This window comes from Bos mutus, chromosome 2, assembly GCF_027580195.1.
Source record: "Bos mutus isolate GX-2022 chromosome 2, NWIPB_WYAK_1.1, whole genome shotgun sequence".
Classification (NCBI taxonomy): Eukaryota; Metazoa; Chordata; class Mammalia; order Artiodactyla; family Bovidae; genus Bos; species Bos mutus.
Window position 1 is genome coordinate 94,158,584 of NC_091618.1, and position 17,183 is coordinate 94,175,766.

The 17,183-nt window shown below is 35.1% G+C and overlaps 1 protein-coding gene across 2 annotated transcripts in view; it reads left to right on the top strand.

Moving 5' to 3' along the window:
• The window catches only part of GALNT13 (polypeptide N-acetylgalactosaminyltransferase 13), a 672,291-nt gene that overhangs the window by 606,838 nt on the left and 48,270 nt on the right, over positions 1-17,183 (top strand). For both annotated transcript variants that reach the window (XM_005896463.2, XM_070380823.1), the window contains exon 10: positions 4,222-4,361. In XM_005896463.2, coding sequence (XP_005896525.1) covers positions 4,222-4,361 — 140 coding nt within the window. The remainder of the gene's footprint in view (positions 1-4,221; positions 4,362-17,183) is intronic.

Here is a 17,183-nt window from a genome sequence, read left to right on the forward strand (position 1 = left end):
TAGTCTAAAAGCAGGTATTCTCTCATCAGGTACCTTGATTATAGGTAATCAAAACTGTTAGGCTTATTAGGTATTTACTTGGAAAGAATTTATTTGAGATTATGATGATCTTCTATTTAAAGAATTAAAACACAATTCTTCTACATATCTAGATTATCTAGATTAATACTACCATGAAATAGATTTTAACATGAATAAAAGGTTATTAAATAAAGTAACTGCCCATAAATGTTATAATTTACCTATTAATCAATCCTGCAAATTTAGAGTTAGAGTACTTTTTTATTCTAATTCATCATGAAACTCTAAATGTCAGAGCTTCTCTAGCATTTGTTCAACTTCCATTGAAAGATTTACATTAAAAACCTGTAACTCCTGTAAGCTGCTTTTGGAAAAAAAAAAAAACATAATGCATTAAGATTCCTTCTATTGCAAACTTCTTCCCTCACTCTATTTTTGTCATAGCATGTATCACCTTCTAATGTATTACTGTTTACTTACCTCTCCTTCCCCTTTGAGAAAGATACATTTTTTTGTTCATTGACATATCCCAAGTGCTTAGAAAACATGCTTTGTGTAAAGGCTGGAACACGATAAATATCTGCTGATTTAAATGTTGGCTTGGCTTATGCTATCTTTGTCTCTTTCCATTTGTTTATCTAATTCCTGTGTTTGCTTCACTATCTTAGAAGGCATTCTCTATATGGTAGCCTCAGAAGCTCCAGGCTTTAGTCATCTTTACAGCTAGCAATTCCAAAGGAAAGAGAATTTCTACTTTCTAATAGTCCTAGAAAGTTGTCTGAGTATACTTTTATTTATTTATACTTTTATCACATGCCTACTCCTAAGCCAGTCATTATGATAGGTTGTAAGTAACAACGAGAAATGGGTTGCTTTGATTGTCTTGGGGGTTACTCAGAATTTGACCTGAGGAACAGCAGCATCCCCTGGGAGCTTGGTAAGTATGTAGACTCTCAGGCCTCAGTATAGACCACCTGAATCAGAATGTGAATTTTTAACAGGATTCACTAGTGAAATGCCTTTATTTTGTGATGCTAGTTGGAGCTGGAAAGACAGGAAGGGGTATGAGATCAGCAAGTCACACAAAGTGAAGGTGTGACGGTTGCCCAAGGAAAACTTGAACGCTGTTACCAATATGCAAAATGGATGCCAGGCAGTCAAAAGCAGCAGGTATCCATTACAATATGCAATATGTATTCAGCAGTCCATCCTAAAAGAGATCAGTCCTGGGTGTTCGTTGGAAGGACTGATGCTGAAGCTGAAACTCCAATACTTTGGCCACATCATGAGAAGAGTTGACTCATTGGAAAAGACTCTGATGCTGGGAGGGATTGGGGGCAGGAGGAGAAGGGGACTACAGAGGATGAGATGGTTGGATGGCATCATCAACTCGATGGACATGAGTTTGGGTAAACTCTGGGAGTTGGTGATGGACAGGGAGGCATGGTGTGCTGCGATTCATGGGGTCACAAAGAGTCGGACACGACTGAGCAACTGAACTGAACTGAATTATTATATACCACACACAAGATACCTTAGGAATCAAGAGATTAAATTATCTGTCCAAAGCTTTTCCTGGGGAGGCAAAGAGAATTAACCTGTATAGGATATCAAGTACTAACAAGTATGCTGGAGAATGAAGAATAATGGAGGGATAGAGCATTACCAAGATGATGGGAAGGGCGATCATTTTAGAGAGGAAAGTCAGGGTGAGCATGAGGAAATAAATTTTGATTAGAGATTTGGAGAAAGAGAAAGAAAGCAAGAAAGGGTGGGGAAGCCAGTTTTGCTACAATGAAGTGAATACAGGTGATTAATTCAGAGAGATAACCAAGGGTCATTTCATAAAGAAACTCTGGCAATGATTATTGATATTGTCAATTATTTCTAGAACAATGGGAAATTGTTGGAAGCTTTGCAGCAAGCGAACACATGATTTTATATTTCAAATATACTGTCTAGAGAGCAGGAAATAGTAAATAAAGGATAAATGGAGAAATACAAGATGTCAGGGAGACTAGTTAGGAGGTGATGGCATGCTTAGTCTTAGGCAAGAGATGGGAGAGACCAGGATGGTAATGGGGATGATAGAGGAGCTCGGAATCTATAGACAGGCCTTGACTCATGATGATTTGACTAAAGTTTTCAACTTTATTATGGTGTGAAAGCAATAGGTATTCAATAAAAACTGTACTTGTGAAACTTTAGAATTTGATATTTTTCCAGGCTAGCAACATACAGCATAATACTCTCTTTAGAAGATGGGCTGCCCCAGCACCCAGTCAGCCATGTGATCAGGAGGGTGAAAACAACAGATACACTTAAAACCATTCTCTATACATTCGGTCACCCTGTTTTCCACTTTCAGTATACTATTCAATAAAGTATGTGAGATATTCAATTTTTATAAAATTGGATTAACATTAGATGATTTTTCCTAGTTGTAGGCTAATGCAAGTGTGCTGAGCACATTTGATGTAGGCTTGGCTCAGCTGCAACGTTTGGTAGGTTAGCTCTATTGAATGCATTTTTTTTTAACTTAAGATGGGTTTCTCAGGATGTAACCCCTCTGTATGTAGAAAGACCCATATTGTGGATTGTTAATGAATTGAATATGTGTGTGAGATAAAAGAAATACTCCTATGTTTTTGCCTTGAGAAAATGGATGGACACTATTGCTAGTTACTGGAGAATCTTGAAGATGGGTCATGTGGAAAATCAAGAGGACCTTTTTGGAATGTCAAATTTAAGATGCAGAACTGCTGAATTAAATCCTTTGAAGCCGCATTGCCTTTTTTTCCGGGTCCAATAGAATTAAAAAATTTTCAAAGCCACCTATTTGTGTACCACTAAACAAAAAGAAATTCTTTTAGTAATCTATTTTTTAAGTGTTATTGAACCTCTTTTGAAGGCTACATCCAGATTGGAGGTTCTGGATACAATTACTTTGAAAGGAAGTATTTGTCTACAAAGCCCAAATATCTTTTTATTTTCATCCAAACACTAGCTAGAAAAATCAATATTTTATTGTAGAAGGAAATGGTTTGGCTGCTTAAGCATTTGGGGAAAAAACAAAATTCTGAAAAAAAAACCAAACGGGTGGTGAGGAGTGGGAAGGACTGGCAGGTGATAAGCCTCAAGAGTGCGGCCTCATTTGAAAATAGTAACCTAAATAATGGTATTAGTTATAGACATTTAGACTGTCTAAACAATTGTTCCTTTATTACACATGACTAATAGACTTTGCTGCTTGGTTGGGATAGCATATCAAGACTGGGCCACTTTTTTCCTGTGCCAAAGTGTGGTTGCTTACTGCTCTTAAACACGTTAAACAGAGATCTTTTCAAAATCTAAGAATTAATTGTCATCTTATAACAGTTATTTAGCCACTTCAATTAAATGTTATTTTAATATTAGTAATGAGCAATTCATGTCACTAAAATTAGTGGTGTTATTTTTATTTCTCAACTAAAAATCATTCTATTATGATCCTCAATGGAAAATTCATTTTAAATTCATCTATTCTGCTATTAAATACAGTTAAGCAATTTTAATAATACACATGTGAGTATATTTCATTTGCTTGTGGTTTCTTTATGCTTATTTATTTACTAACTTACTCAAGGATTTGAAGTGGTTTACACTAACTTATAAAACAGGGAAAAATTAGTAAATAAAAAGTTAGGTCCTAAACCTAGATAAATAAAAATTCAAGAAGGAAAACTTAGAACACAAATGTGTCATCCATTGTGAGGGTCATATTTATGTATATTTCTCATGAAATGCACAAGTAGTGAATTAATGACACTAAAGGAAAAATATGAGGAATAAAAATAGTGAAGCCACTGAAACTTTCATTAAAAAGAAACCACATTATCACACAGCTCAATTAGGCTTTCATTATGAGATGCTAAATTAATACCAACTTATACTGACTTGATTAATTATTCAATTTAAGAAGTACATGTACTTGGTGATAAATATTTACATTTTAAGTCATAACCAATGGAAAAACTTTTTATATCCATTTAATGTACTAATTGGATGTTAGCAAGAATTCAGTGTAGTAGCAGCTGCACATGCAATTCAATTTGATGAAATTTTAATTATAGAGAAAAAAACTGATAGCAAAGCAGAGTGAAACAGTGCTAAAATGAAAATAGCATAAACAGATTTCAATGTTTCTCTGAAAAATTCCAGGTGTTGTCAAAGTGGATTACGGAGATGTGTCAGTCAGAAAAACACTAAGAGAAAATCTGAAGTGTAAGCCCTTTTCTTGGTACCTTGAAAACATCTATCCGGACTCCCAGATCCCAAGACGTTATTACTCACTTGGAGAGGTATGAATTATTTATTTTGGTTAAGTTTTAAATATATTTTGCAAAAGGAGCAATTTCTAAGGAGATCAATATTTTTTATATTATGAATACAATGCTTTAAGGGTTTTTAAACAGACCTATTATAAAAGAGTTCTCGTAAATTACAAGGACCATAAAGGTCTATATCACTGGGATTTATAAAAAATAAAAACACAGTTTAAGGTGGAATAAATAGTATTTTCTTGTTTCTTTATAAATAGCTCTAAAACTTTTTAATCATATGGAATTTAAAGTCTTTGAAGTTTACAGCAAATTTTGAGTTTTTCTTTATGTGGGTTATAAGTGTTAATATTTGCTGTGGGAAAAGAAACTGGAAACTTTATTAATTTACTAATATAAGTAACATATTTTTGGAAAAGTAAACTTTATAAAGCAAAATAGTATGAAGATTAGGTTATCTACATTTTTTTATAAATTGCATTAAGAACTGGCCAAAAAGAGGTAGCTGGATTCTTGTATCTGCTTTGATATTCATTCAATTATAATACAGCACACCAGGTAACCAATTGAAGATTCCCTATACATTCATGAGAAGTAAGGGTGAAAGATATTATCATAGTACTATTATCAAAATCATACTGACTTTGTACACACATGGAGAACCCCTGATCTGTTCCATACTTTTCACTCTCACTCATCCAGAAATCTACTTTTTCTAATAACCATGTACAACTCAGAGGACAAACCTGCCCTAACTTTATTGTATTCAGAAAACAATGCATTTTTGTTTTTATTTTCTCCTCTGTGAGTTTTTAAATTTTTATTGGAGTATAGCTCATTTATAATATGTTAGTGTCAGATGTACTACAAAGTGATTCATTTATACATATACATATCTCTATTTCTTAGATTCTTTTCCCATATAGGCTACTACAGAGCATTGAGTAGAGTTCCCTGTGCTATATACAGCAGGTCCTTTTTAGTTATCTATTTTATATTGTGTATATATCAATCACAATCTGCCAATTTATACTCCCCTTCCCACCACCCTGGTAACCACAAGTTTGTTTTTACATCAAATATACTTCTGTTTTGTAAATAAGTTCATTTGTACTTTATTTTTTGGATTCCACATAAAAGCACTATTTTTCTTTCTTGCTTCACTCAACACAATTTCTAGGTCCATTCATGTTGCTGCAAATGGAATTATTTCATTCTCTTTTATGGCTGAGTCATATTTCATTATACATATGTACCACATCTTCTTTATCCATTACTCTGTAGATGAACATTTAAGTTACTTCCATGTCCTGGCTACTGTAAGGATTGCTTCGTTAAGCACTGGGGTGCATGTATCTTTTTATATCAAGAGTTTTCTCTAGATAACATGCCCAGGAGTAGGATTGCTGCTGCTAAGTCACTTCAGTTGTGTCCGACTCTGTGCGACCCCATAGACGGCAGCCCACCAGGCCCCGCCGTCCCTGGGATTCTCCAGGCAAGAACACTGGAGTGGGTTGCCATTTCCTCCTCCAATGCATGAAAGTGAAAAGTGAAAGTGAAGTCACTCAGTCGTGTCCGACTCTTAGCGACCCCATGGACTGCAGCCCTCCAGGCTCCTCCTTTCATGGGATTTTCCAGGCAAGAGTACTGGAGTGGGGTGCCATTGCCTTCTCCATAGGATTGCTGGATAATATGAAAGCTCTATTTGTAGTTTTTCTTAGGGAATCTCCATACTGTTGTCCATAGTGGCTGCACCAATTTATATTCCCACCAACTGTGTAGGAGGATTCCCTTTTCTCCAGCATTTATTGCTTGTAGATTTTTTTATGATGACCATTCTGACCGGTATAAGATGTGTCTCATTATACGTTTGATTTGCATTTGCATTTCTCCAATAATTAGTGATGTTGAGCATCTTTTCATGTGCTTTTTGGCCATTTGTATGTCTTCTTTAGAGAAACGTACATTTAGATCTGCCCATTTTTTGATTGTGTTGTTTGGTTTTTGGATATTGAGCTGCATAAACTGTATATTTTAGAGATTTCAGTCACTTCATTTGTAAATATTTTCTCCCATGCTCTGGGTTGTCTTTTCATTTTGTTTATGGTTTCCTTTGCTGTGCAAAAGCTTTTAAATTTAATTAGACCCCATTTGGTGTTTTGTTTTAATTTTCATTACTCTAGGAAGTGGAGTTTATTTTTGTGTATCTTGTTAGGGAGTGTTCTACTTCCATTTTGTTGTTGTTGTTTACACTTAGCTGTCCAGTTTTCCCAGCACCACTTATTCCGTTTTATCTATTGTATATTCCTGCCTCCTTTGTTGTACATTAGGGGACCACAGGTGTGTGGGTTTGTCTCAGGGATTTCTATCTTGTTCCATTGGTCTATATTTCTGTTTTTGTACCAATACCGTACTGTCTTGATGACTGCAGCTTTCTACTCTAGTCTGAAATCAGGAAGTTCGATTCATCCAGCTCCATTTTTGCTTTCTCAAGATTGCTTCAGCTATTCAGGGGCTTTTGTGTTTCCATACAAATTATAAAAGTATTTGCTCTGTTAAAAATTACCATTGGTAATTTCATAGCAATTGCTTGAATCTGTAGATTGCTTTGGGTACCATATATTTAGAGATTAAAAAGTTGGCTTCATCATAACTGTACAAGCATATGGTCATAATACATATTTAATTGATCAAAATAAGAGATATCCCTTTATGAATTATATGCTTCATATTGGTAATTTCCCACTTACTAGGAATTACATTTGAGAAAACTGATTTAGTATTTGTTATATTTAAAACATTTTAACAGCAATAATACAATGCATTTGGAAATTATTATTTGAATCTGCTATTTTTATAGGTCATAACAGCAGAATATCTGAAAATTCAGTCTAGTATTTTTTGGTTCATTTGCCAAGAAATCTATGAATTTATCCACTCCATAACTATAAACATTCCTTGTGATTCACTAAAAGAAAAACATACAATTCATTTCCAGCTGAATTGTTTTTAAAGACTGTTTTTGTGTGTGTGTGTCTTATCCATACACTGTCAAATTTCCACTCACTCATCAGCCAGGTAAATATCTCTCTATAGAATTTTCAGTTTATATCTATTGAACACTAATCTGAATTCTGTAGTGCAAAGGTTCATGTGTAATAACACTGAATATTACCACTTTCTAGGTATAACTTTAGTCCTGTGCCTCTGGCTTTTTTTTTTTTTTAATTATTTGTTTTCATTGGGATGGGAGTGTCATTGCTATTGTTTTTAAATATTCAGTATTCCCATGTTAGCACTAAGTCACACGATTTATTTATATTTAATACATAAAATAGAGTGTTTTTTAAACTAGAGCTCTATGTGCATGCTAGTTATTATAATCTAGTTCTACTAAAGATCTCCAATTAAGTATCTAACACTCATTTCCTTTATGGAAAATTTTGTTGGGCCAATTGTGAATTCGTACCTTTAGAAGAGGGAGTTTTCCTATTCTTGTAGTAGGGTATTCCTCCCATGGTAATCAATGGACCCAGGTAGTAAGTAAATGCTGATCACTTTTTCTAAAAGAAGGTATGACCAAGACCTGTTAACAAGACAGATATGAGTCAAGCAGAGTTTTTGGAAATCATCTAAGGCCATCAGGGTGACTCCTGAGAGAGACTCAGGACTCTGAAATAGAACCTAGATGTCTACTTCCATTTTAAAAATTCAGTTGCATACTCTCCTGCACTACACATTGAGAAATCTAATTAATTGACTTTCTGAAAAAATTAAAATTAAGTGTGAGAAAATTCCTTTATACAGCCTACTGATTTTAAAGGAGCTATCTTCTTTAATGGATCAGATGGCTATATTTTAATTTATAGAAATAATTTGAAAAACTTTTGAAGACAGAAATATACCTTTAGGGTTTTTGAAACATATCCGGGAGAGGCAACGTGGTGTACTGAAAGAATCCCAGACTTTGGAATCAAGCAGAGAAGGGTTTAAATCCTGACCTCCCATTTTAGGACTCAAGTAGCACTGGGTCTGTCTCTGGTACCTAGCAGTAGAAGGAAGGTAATCATACAGGTTACAGTGATGACTGAGGATACAGAGCATTGATAACACCACCTAGCAGAGTAGCAGCAGCACCATTAGTTACAGTTATTGTAATTATTAGAGCTACTATTGTTTTCTTCCTATGTCAAACATTATGCTAGATTTGCTTAAAAATTGTACTTTAAAAAATCAAAATTTCTTGGCAGGTTTTGTTATTATCCCCAATTAAATATGGAAACCTATATGCAGAAAATTCACACAATTGACCTAATGGTCATAGAGCTAGTTAAATACTGAAGTCAGGATTCAAATATATTTTAGTCTGACAATAATGTTCACTTTTCCTTATAACTAGAAGGAGAAAATGGATATCACTATATGTTATTCATTCAAAATACTTTTATTAATTAAGAGCTTAAGCTGTAACCTGTGCTATATGCTAAGGATGAAAAGTCAACAAGAAAGACCTGTACTCTTGAGCCATTCTACTGAAATGGGGGTGAGGGAAAAGGCAAGAGATAATCAAACAGCTAAGAAATTCAGTTGAATTAAAACTGTCCTATGAGGTATTTAAAAAACTAAATAAATTTAAAAATCTATGAGCTATATCTGGTTTTGAACTTTCTGGGATAGTAATGTACTACAGTTTTCCATTTTAAAACCACCCTTCAAGAGATGCAGTCCTGCAACAGTTTCCTTGAAAACAAGGACAAATTCACCAAGCACTGCATTCCAATTCAATTTTGCATAGTCATGTGTAGTCAGAGACACTTTGATATGAGTTTGAGATAAACTATTAATGGACTATATTGGATGACAGTCATTTAAATTTTTTCTTTCTTACTGTCATTATGTATGAAGGCACTATCTCTCAGATAGTCTCAAAGTGGAACCAGGTGTCCAAAGCTACTTATCTAGGGCACAAAGTTATTTCTTTGAAGTAATTCATATGTACTCAATTTCAAATGAAATTGTTAGGATCTAACAATTTACAAGTTTTGTAAGTTTCAATGTTTTTCAAAGCCCAGATATTTAATATTGCAGTGCACTGGTGAATATAAATATCTTCACATCAGTTTCTCTTTATAGCTTTCCTTATTATATTACAAGATAGAAGTAAACATGATATTCAGTTTCTATCATTATATATTGTCACCAAAATAATCATCAGTATTGATATCAGACAACTGTTGTAATTTCTTACATTTGAATTTTATGCAGATAATTGAAATATTACTTCACCCAGCTCATGAATTACATGCAATTTCCAATGGGAAGTTAAAAGCTGAATTGCTTTGAACTAAAACCTTTAAGTAGCTTAATGAAGCATATGCCTTTTAGACTTAGTAAGCAGATCATAATGGAATAAGGAAGAGGAGCTTCCTGCAGCATGAAATTCTCTCTTAACTAACACTAGCTTATGTATATTTAGCTTATCAGCTCCTGATCTTATAAATATAAAAGCTAATTCAACTATAAGATTGAAAATTGGCTTTCTAAAGTAGTAATGCTTTACCCTAAATTTTTGACCTTGGACAGGCCAGCATCTTGGGGAAAAAATGTTTTGTTAATGTGGAACACAAGAAAGCAGAGGGCAAGAGGGAAGAGAAGAGGAATTCTGGAGCCAATTGACTTAACTCTAAGGGCTTAATATCTGCATTTGCATGCTACTTGGAAGACATTTTGACAGCAGTCTCTGAATTTTTTACTGCCTACTTGACTCCTTAGCACTTCCTTTTTCTCTTGTATTCTTTAACGTTATCAACTAGTTAAGATCCTTGCACACATTGACACTGTATTCCTTAAACACTGTTAAAGAACAAATTTCAGTAACTAAAAATAGACATCTATTGAAGCTGCTAGGCTGCAGGGATTAAGGATAAAATCAGTTACTGCCAAATCCAGAGGCTAAAACCCTCAGAGTGTTACATGTCTGTTGGTAATCAGATCTATTTATAAATTCACCATCTTCTTGATCTTTTAATAGGATAACCAGTAAAAAAAAAAAAAAAAAAAAGCCTCATATTTTAAAACATGCACAAATGGGGCATTCTCTCTGCCCATGATCATATTCACAAAACTCTTTGGGACCCAGTAACTGATTTTTATCCCAGTGTAACTAATACACAGGCAAAATATATTAGTCTCCATCACATGTTAACCCTAAAGAATGTTGACCTGGGTATCCCACCTATGGACGAAATGAGTGAGTTTACTACTGGAAAGTTTTTTTTTTTCTTCTGGCTTTACCCTACTGATAAATACATTAGAACAAATTCTGATTTTATTATTTAAATATGTATTGGCATAAGCAACTACAACCAACTATATTCCAGTTAGAGCATTTATGAAGTCTCCTAGGATTGATTTTGTTATCCACCAAAATATGTGAAATTGTCCAGTATTCTGTATTTACTGTTTTGTTGAAGGAGGTTAAGATATCACATACTCAGTGTTGTTAAATCTCACAGTCAGGTCATTGGAAACCCAGGTTTACATAAGAGAAGTCAGCTTGGATTTGTTAATTATATAGACTTTGCAAATCTATATAAAACCATCCTTCTGATTTATTCACAATTTGGTAAAGAGAAATGCATATTCACCATAGCAATTATAATATGGAAATATTAACATTAATCTTGAATTCACTGCAAATGTTATTTCCTTTACAAAGTAAAGAGAAACCAAATGAGGTTGACATATTTAAAACAATGATAATGAGTAACATAATGTACAGTTGAAGGATAAGCATTATTGGAGTAACTAAAGCCAAAAACAAAAAAAAAAGCTAAGTTTAGTCTAATTTTAGAATTCATTTTACGTATTAGTTTTGAAATTCAAAGGTGGTGGGGGTGAGAGTTTATGCCTCTTTTTTAGAATTGGAGTTCCCACTTTTGCTTGCTGTTACAATCCAGCAGAGGGAGCAAAAGCTAATGAATAAACCGAGTAAGTGGTAACATTACCCATGATCCTGCCAAGGAGTACAAACTTTTAGGAAAAAACTTGCTGATTTCTAATATCAAGACACAAGTGGGAAAAAATACTTCCAAGTTTATGTCATTGTTCCTCAGGCAATAAAAGATTATGTGTAAACAAAGAAATGTCAAAATAGACAACAAAGTTAAAACTCTGTTGGTCCTACACCACATACTCAAAGCTATAAAATAACATAAGGGATGAGTCACAAGACTTTCCCAGAATGCAGAACTACCCATATGCTCTACTTATGTTGATTCAGGTTGGATTCTGTAAGGAGTTTCTGTAGATGAAGTTCCTCCATGTTTGCCTGCCTAGATTTTTCTTAGGATTAATGAATGGCATGATCAAGCAATTGGTGTTGTCAGGTAATGTAATACCAGTGACAAGCTCAGGATCTTTCCTGATATTTCATTTTGTTGCTTGCATAGCATTCTTTGGGAACATATATATTTTTTCCTGTATGCCAGTATCTTCTATTATACATTAAGATTAGATCGTTGAGGACTGTCAGAAGACACTAGTAACCATTTTTATGTTTGAAGAAAATATTAGATTTCCAATGTTAGATTCATTTACTTGAGAATACCCTGATGCACACCATGCTGCCTTCTAGGTGTTCATACATTAAAAAAAAAAAAAATCTAGATATCATAGGACTACTGCAAAAACCTCTCAGACATTGTCTCTATCCAGATGGTATGCTCTTCTCAATTTTTTAAAGTGGATATTGAGAGCCCTGTTCCCTGATACTTCATCCTCTATCATATTTGTATCCAGTGTCATCTTGACAATAGCCAGAAATAATTTTCATGACCTGGACCCAACAGTTTGGCACTCAGCATGGAAACCACTTTGCTTCTAGACTTTTTGACCTGGTTCTCAGGTCTGATCCTAGACCACTTCCATGTTCCATGTGTCTTTGCCACTGTCTGGATGACCTGTCCATTTACCTTCACCTTTATTCAACTGGAACTTAATCCTCCCTTGCTCTTTTCACCCCCTTTCTGAAAAATACTGCCTACCTGTCTAGATGTCAAAACTAGGCAATTTCCAACCTCACTGTAACTTTCAACTACTTATTTGAGCAAACTACTTAGCCTCTTTGTATCTTAATGTTTTCATATATAAAATTAGGGTAATAGGTTGGTTTTAAATTAGTTATTACACATAACTGCTTGGAACATACAACTTCAATTTTATTGTGGTGGTTGTCTTCCCTGTCTCATTCTGACAGCTTTCCTAAGCCACTGACTCCTATCTGTTTCCAGTCTCCCAGAACTTATGTCCAGTTAGCCTCACCAGATTTGACTTGAGTTCCTATACTATATCGTCTTCTAAGGGACAATTAATATTACATGTCTAGAAACTGTCAAACCAATTTTCAGGAAGGTTAGAACATGTCATGAATAGAACAAACTCCTTTCCATGCACTCCCCAAAATGAATGTATTCTGTAATTCTGAAAAAATAGCAGCAGCAGTGACATAGTTTCAATCTTTCTGAATTCCTCAGTTGAAGCAGAAAGAGCATCCAAGTTAGCAAAAACAAAAACTGATGGACAAATTTAACAATAAAATTAGACAAGGTATTCTCACCAATCCTAAAATATGACTTGTAAACTTCATGACCATATGATAATACAATCATTACAGTAGAAAAAAAGGGAAGAAACGGGGTGTCTGATGGAAATGAGGCCACACTAACACCTCAGTTACCAATAGATACTCATGAGAAATTGTTTCATGCTAACTTAGTAGTTGAAACTGGGAAAAGTGTTTTCATAAAATCCAGTTTGCAAGTTAGTGGAGTCTCCTCTTTTAATGTCTGAAGGATCTGAGAATTCTACAACCTGTGAACTTTTATAGCTCAATAGCTGAGGCTCTTTTTCAGGAGAAAATTCAAGGAATGAAGCCCTACTTAAGCAGGCAGGTACAACAACAACGGAAACAAAGTCCAGATAAAAGCAGGAGAGGGAAATAGGAGGGACGGGTTACGGGGCAAGGTGGAGACAAAAGGCAGAGTACAAGGACTTGAACTGACCTCCTCTCACAAATCACCAAAATCACAACTAAGTGCTGAACAATACTTGACAAGACTGGAATGTACCAAAACAGATTCTACATCCAAAGACAAAGCCACAACGAGGCAGGAGGAGGAGTGCGTTCATGAAACAATCAAATCCCATACCGATTTGGTGGGTGACCCACAAACTGGAAAATGATTATATTGCAGAGGTTCTCCCACAGAATAAAAAGATGTGACATATATATACATACACATACACCCAGTGGAATATTACTCATCCATAAAAGAAAAATATTTTCATACTTTCAAAGATAAATATTGTATGATATCACTTACATGTAGAATCTAATTATATAAACAAACTTACAAAACAGAAACAGTATCTCAGGCTTTGAAAACAAGCTTATGGTTACCAAAGTGGAAAAGTGGGGGGCATAAATTATGAGTTTGCTCAAACATATACACTGCTATATATAAAATAGATAATCAACAAAGACCTACACAGTCAATTCTCTGTAATATCTTATATGGGAAAATAATCTGAAAAATTCTGTATTATTTTTCTGCATACTTTAACCACAACATTGTAAATCAACTCTACACCAATAAAAAATTGGAAGGAAAAAAAAAATGTGGAGAGCTAAACAGAACCAGGAATTCTCAAAAAAAACCAAAGGATTTTTTTCCAACTGTCCAAAAACTTACAGGAACAGATCTATCCTTGTGAAGTTAGAAATGGTCTCCAGTGTAAACACGTCCTGTCAGGTACAGCTGGAAGTATTTATTCTTAAACATTTCACTTGGTAGTGGCAAAATCAGCTTTGCTATGAAAATGTCCTTTACTTTCCACCAGCACCCAGAGTTCTCAAAATGATTCACAAAATAATCAGGATTCCAGCTAGGAACTACTTCATTGTGTTCTCCTGATACAAGGAGTTTCAGTCCTGATTATATTGAATTATCTGGGGGATCTTTTAACCGTATTCTGGTCCTACTCCAGACCATTTGAATCAGAATCTGTGAAGCAGAAGCAAAATAGAAGTATATTCTAAAAGCTTTCCAGGTGAGTCTATGTCCAGGTGGAAACCACTGAAAAAGAAGTTACTCAAAAAAGGAAGAGTAACTGTACTGTCACCATCAAATATCAAAATATGTCATACCTTCCTCGAGTATCCAGTTCAGTTCAGTTCAGTTGCTCAGTCATGTCCGACTCTTAGCAACCTCATGAATCACAGCACGCCAGGCCTCCCTGTCCATCACCAACTCCCGGAGTTCACTCAAACTCACATCCATCAAGTCGGTGATGCCATCCAGCCATCTCATCCTCTGTCATCCCCTTCTCCTCCTGCCCCCAATCCCTCCCAGCATCACAGTCTTTTCCAATGAGTCAACTCTTCGCATGAGGTGGCCAAAGTACTGGAGTTTCAGCTTTAGCATCAGTCCTTCCAAAGAACACCCAGGACCGATCTCCTTTAGAATGGACTGGTTGGATATCCTTGCAGTCCAAGAGACTCTCAAGAGTCTTCTCCAACATCACAGTTCAAAAGCATCAATTCTTCGGCACTCAGCTTTCTTTACAGTCCAACTCTCAAATCCATACATGACCACTGGAAAAATCATAGCCTTGACTAGACGGACCTTTGTTGGCAAAGTAATGTCTCTGCTTTTCAATATGCTATCGAGGTTGGTCATAATTCTTCTTCCAAGGAGTAAGCTTCTTTTAATTTCATGGCTGCAATCACCATCTGCAGTGATTTTGGAGCCCAAAAAAATAAAGTCTGACACTGTTTCCACTGTTTCCCCATCTATTTCCCATGAAGTGATGGGACCAGATGCCATGATCTTCATTTTCTGAATGTTGAGCTTTAAGCCAACTTTTTCACTCTCCTCTTTCACTTTCATCAAGAAGCTCTTCAGTTCCTCTTCACTTTCTGCCATAAGGGTGGTGTCATCTGCGTATCTGAGGTTATTGATATTTCTCCTGGCAATCTTGATTCCAGCTTGGGCTTCTTCCAGCCCAGCGTTTCTCATGATGTACTCTGCATAGAAGTTAAATAAGCAGGGTGACAATATACAGCCTTGATGTACTCCTCTTCCTATTTGGAACCAGTCTATTGCTCCATGTCCAGTTCTAACTGTTGCTTCGTGACCTGCATATTGGTTTCTCAAGAGGCCGGTCAGGTGGTCTGGTATTCCCATCTCTTTCAGAATTTTCCACAGTTTATTGTGATCCACACAGAATGGTGGTTGCCAAACTTTGCATATTAGAATCATCTGGGGAGATTTTAAAGAACCCGATGGACACTATGTCCCCTAATCCAATTAAACAAGAATAGTCTGGGCATCAGAATAGTTTAAAGATGACAAATCATTACCCCCATCAGGAAGCAATGAAAAGAAAAAATGAAAGGAAGAGAGAGGGACGGAGGGAGAAAAATTATTTCCTGATCAAATTCTTCCTCTTAACAAATCAAGAGAATTTTTTTCTGAAAAGAAAGGAAAAGGATCACTACCATAAGAATAAAGATAATCAAGAGTAAAGTTATATCTCTATGAAAAATGAAACTAAATCAAAACCTTAGGCTCATAAGACAGGAAAACAGATAAATTTTATTATAAAATAAGTAAAATAAAAACATAAATTAAAAAAAAATATCTGAAAATAGGGCCTGAACTGGAGGAAAGAATTAGAAATTAAGGAATGAATCATTTCAGAAATGGATAAATTTGAAAAAGCAGAGGATTCTGAAGAAAATGCCATAAGAGTTTTAAAGTGAGGGAAGGAGGAAATTTTTTAAAGATAGTTTTGTCTTTCTTTTCTATCGAATAGAAAATGACATATATAAGAGATATATAAAAGATACAAAATACAGAATAGACTTTCCTGATAGAAAACAAAGTAACAAAAAATGAACACTAATAATTCAATTATCTATAATACAATATTATTCAATATTTACTCCTTGAAAATAAATTTGGAACTACATATTGAAACAGACCACCACCTATCTGGGCAATCTACTGGACTTATTTTGGCATTCAGGCAAAAATATATTTGTAAGAATAAGGGAAAGAAAACAGATTTTCTTCAGCCTTTTCAAAAGCAACTGTTTATACTAGAAGTGAACAGAGTAACATCTTAAATATACTCAAGGAAATACATTGTTAGTCAAGGATTTCAGATGGAGCAAATTGATTTTGAAGTATAAAAGCCACAGATACAGTTATCAACATGTAAGAACTCAGAATATTGCTCGCAATAAATGGAAACATCATCTACTGATCTGCTCAAACCAAAATCTTGTAATGCTTCTTGATGCCTTTGTTTTCCTCTCCTGGCTCATTTCCACTTCAATTGTAAGTCCTACTGGCTCTATCTTAAAAACATCCTAAACTTGACCGCCCCACATCCACTGTTGTCCTTTTATGCCAAATAACCATATCTAATTGGCATGACTCAACAGTCCCCTTATTTATTTCTGTTTCCACCCTTGCCTCCCTCTAATCACTGGGACAGGGCTTGATCTCACTGCCCAGCTCTGCCCAACCCCTTACCAAGTGTGAATTTCAATTGCTGACTGGGGCTTTACTGCAAATCACACCATTTTTCCCAACTCAGGCAACCATTACCTGACCATGGGGTTCTGTACCATACAAAAAAGTTGATTTGTAGAAACCTAATCCAGCCTCTGCAGAAGTTTCTAATCATACTCATTTGCCAAGAGGGAGAAACAGGCACCTGAAGCATAGATAACTAAATATATCCAAGTAATGAGTGAGTAAACAGTAAAATATG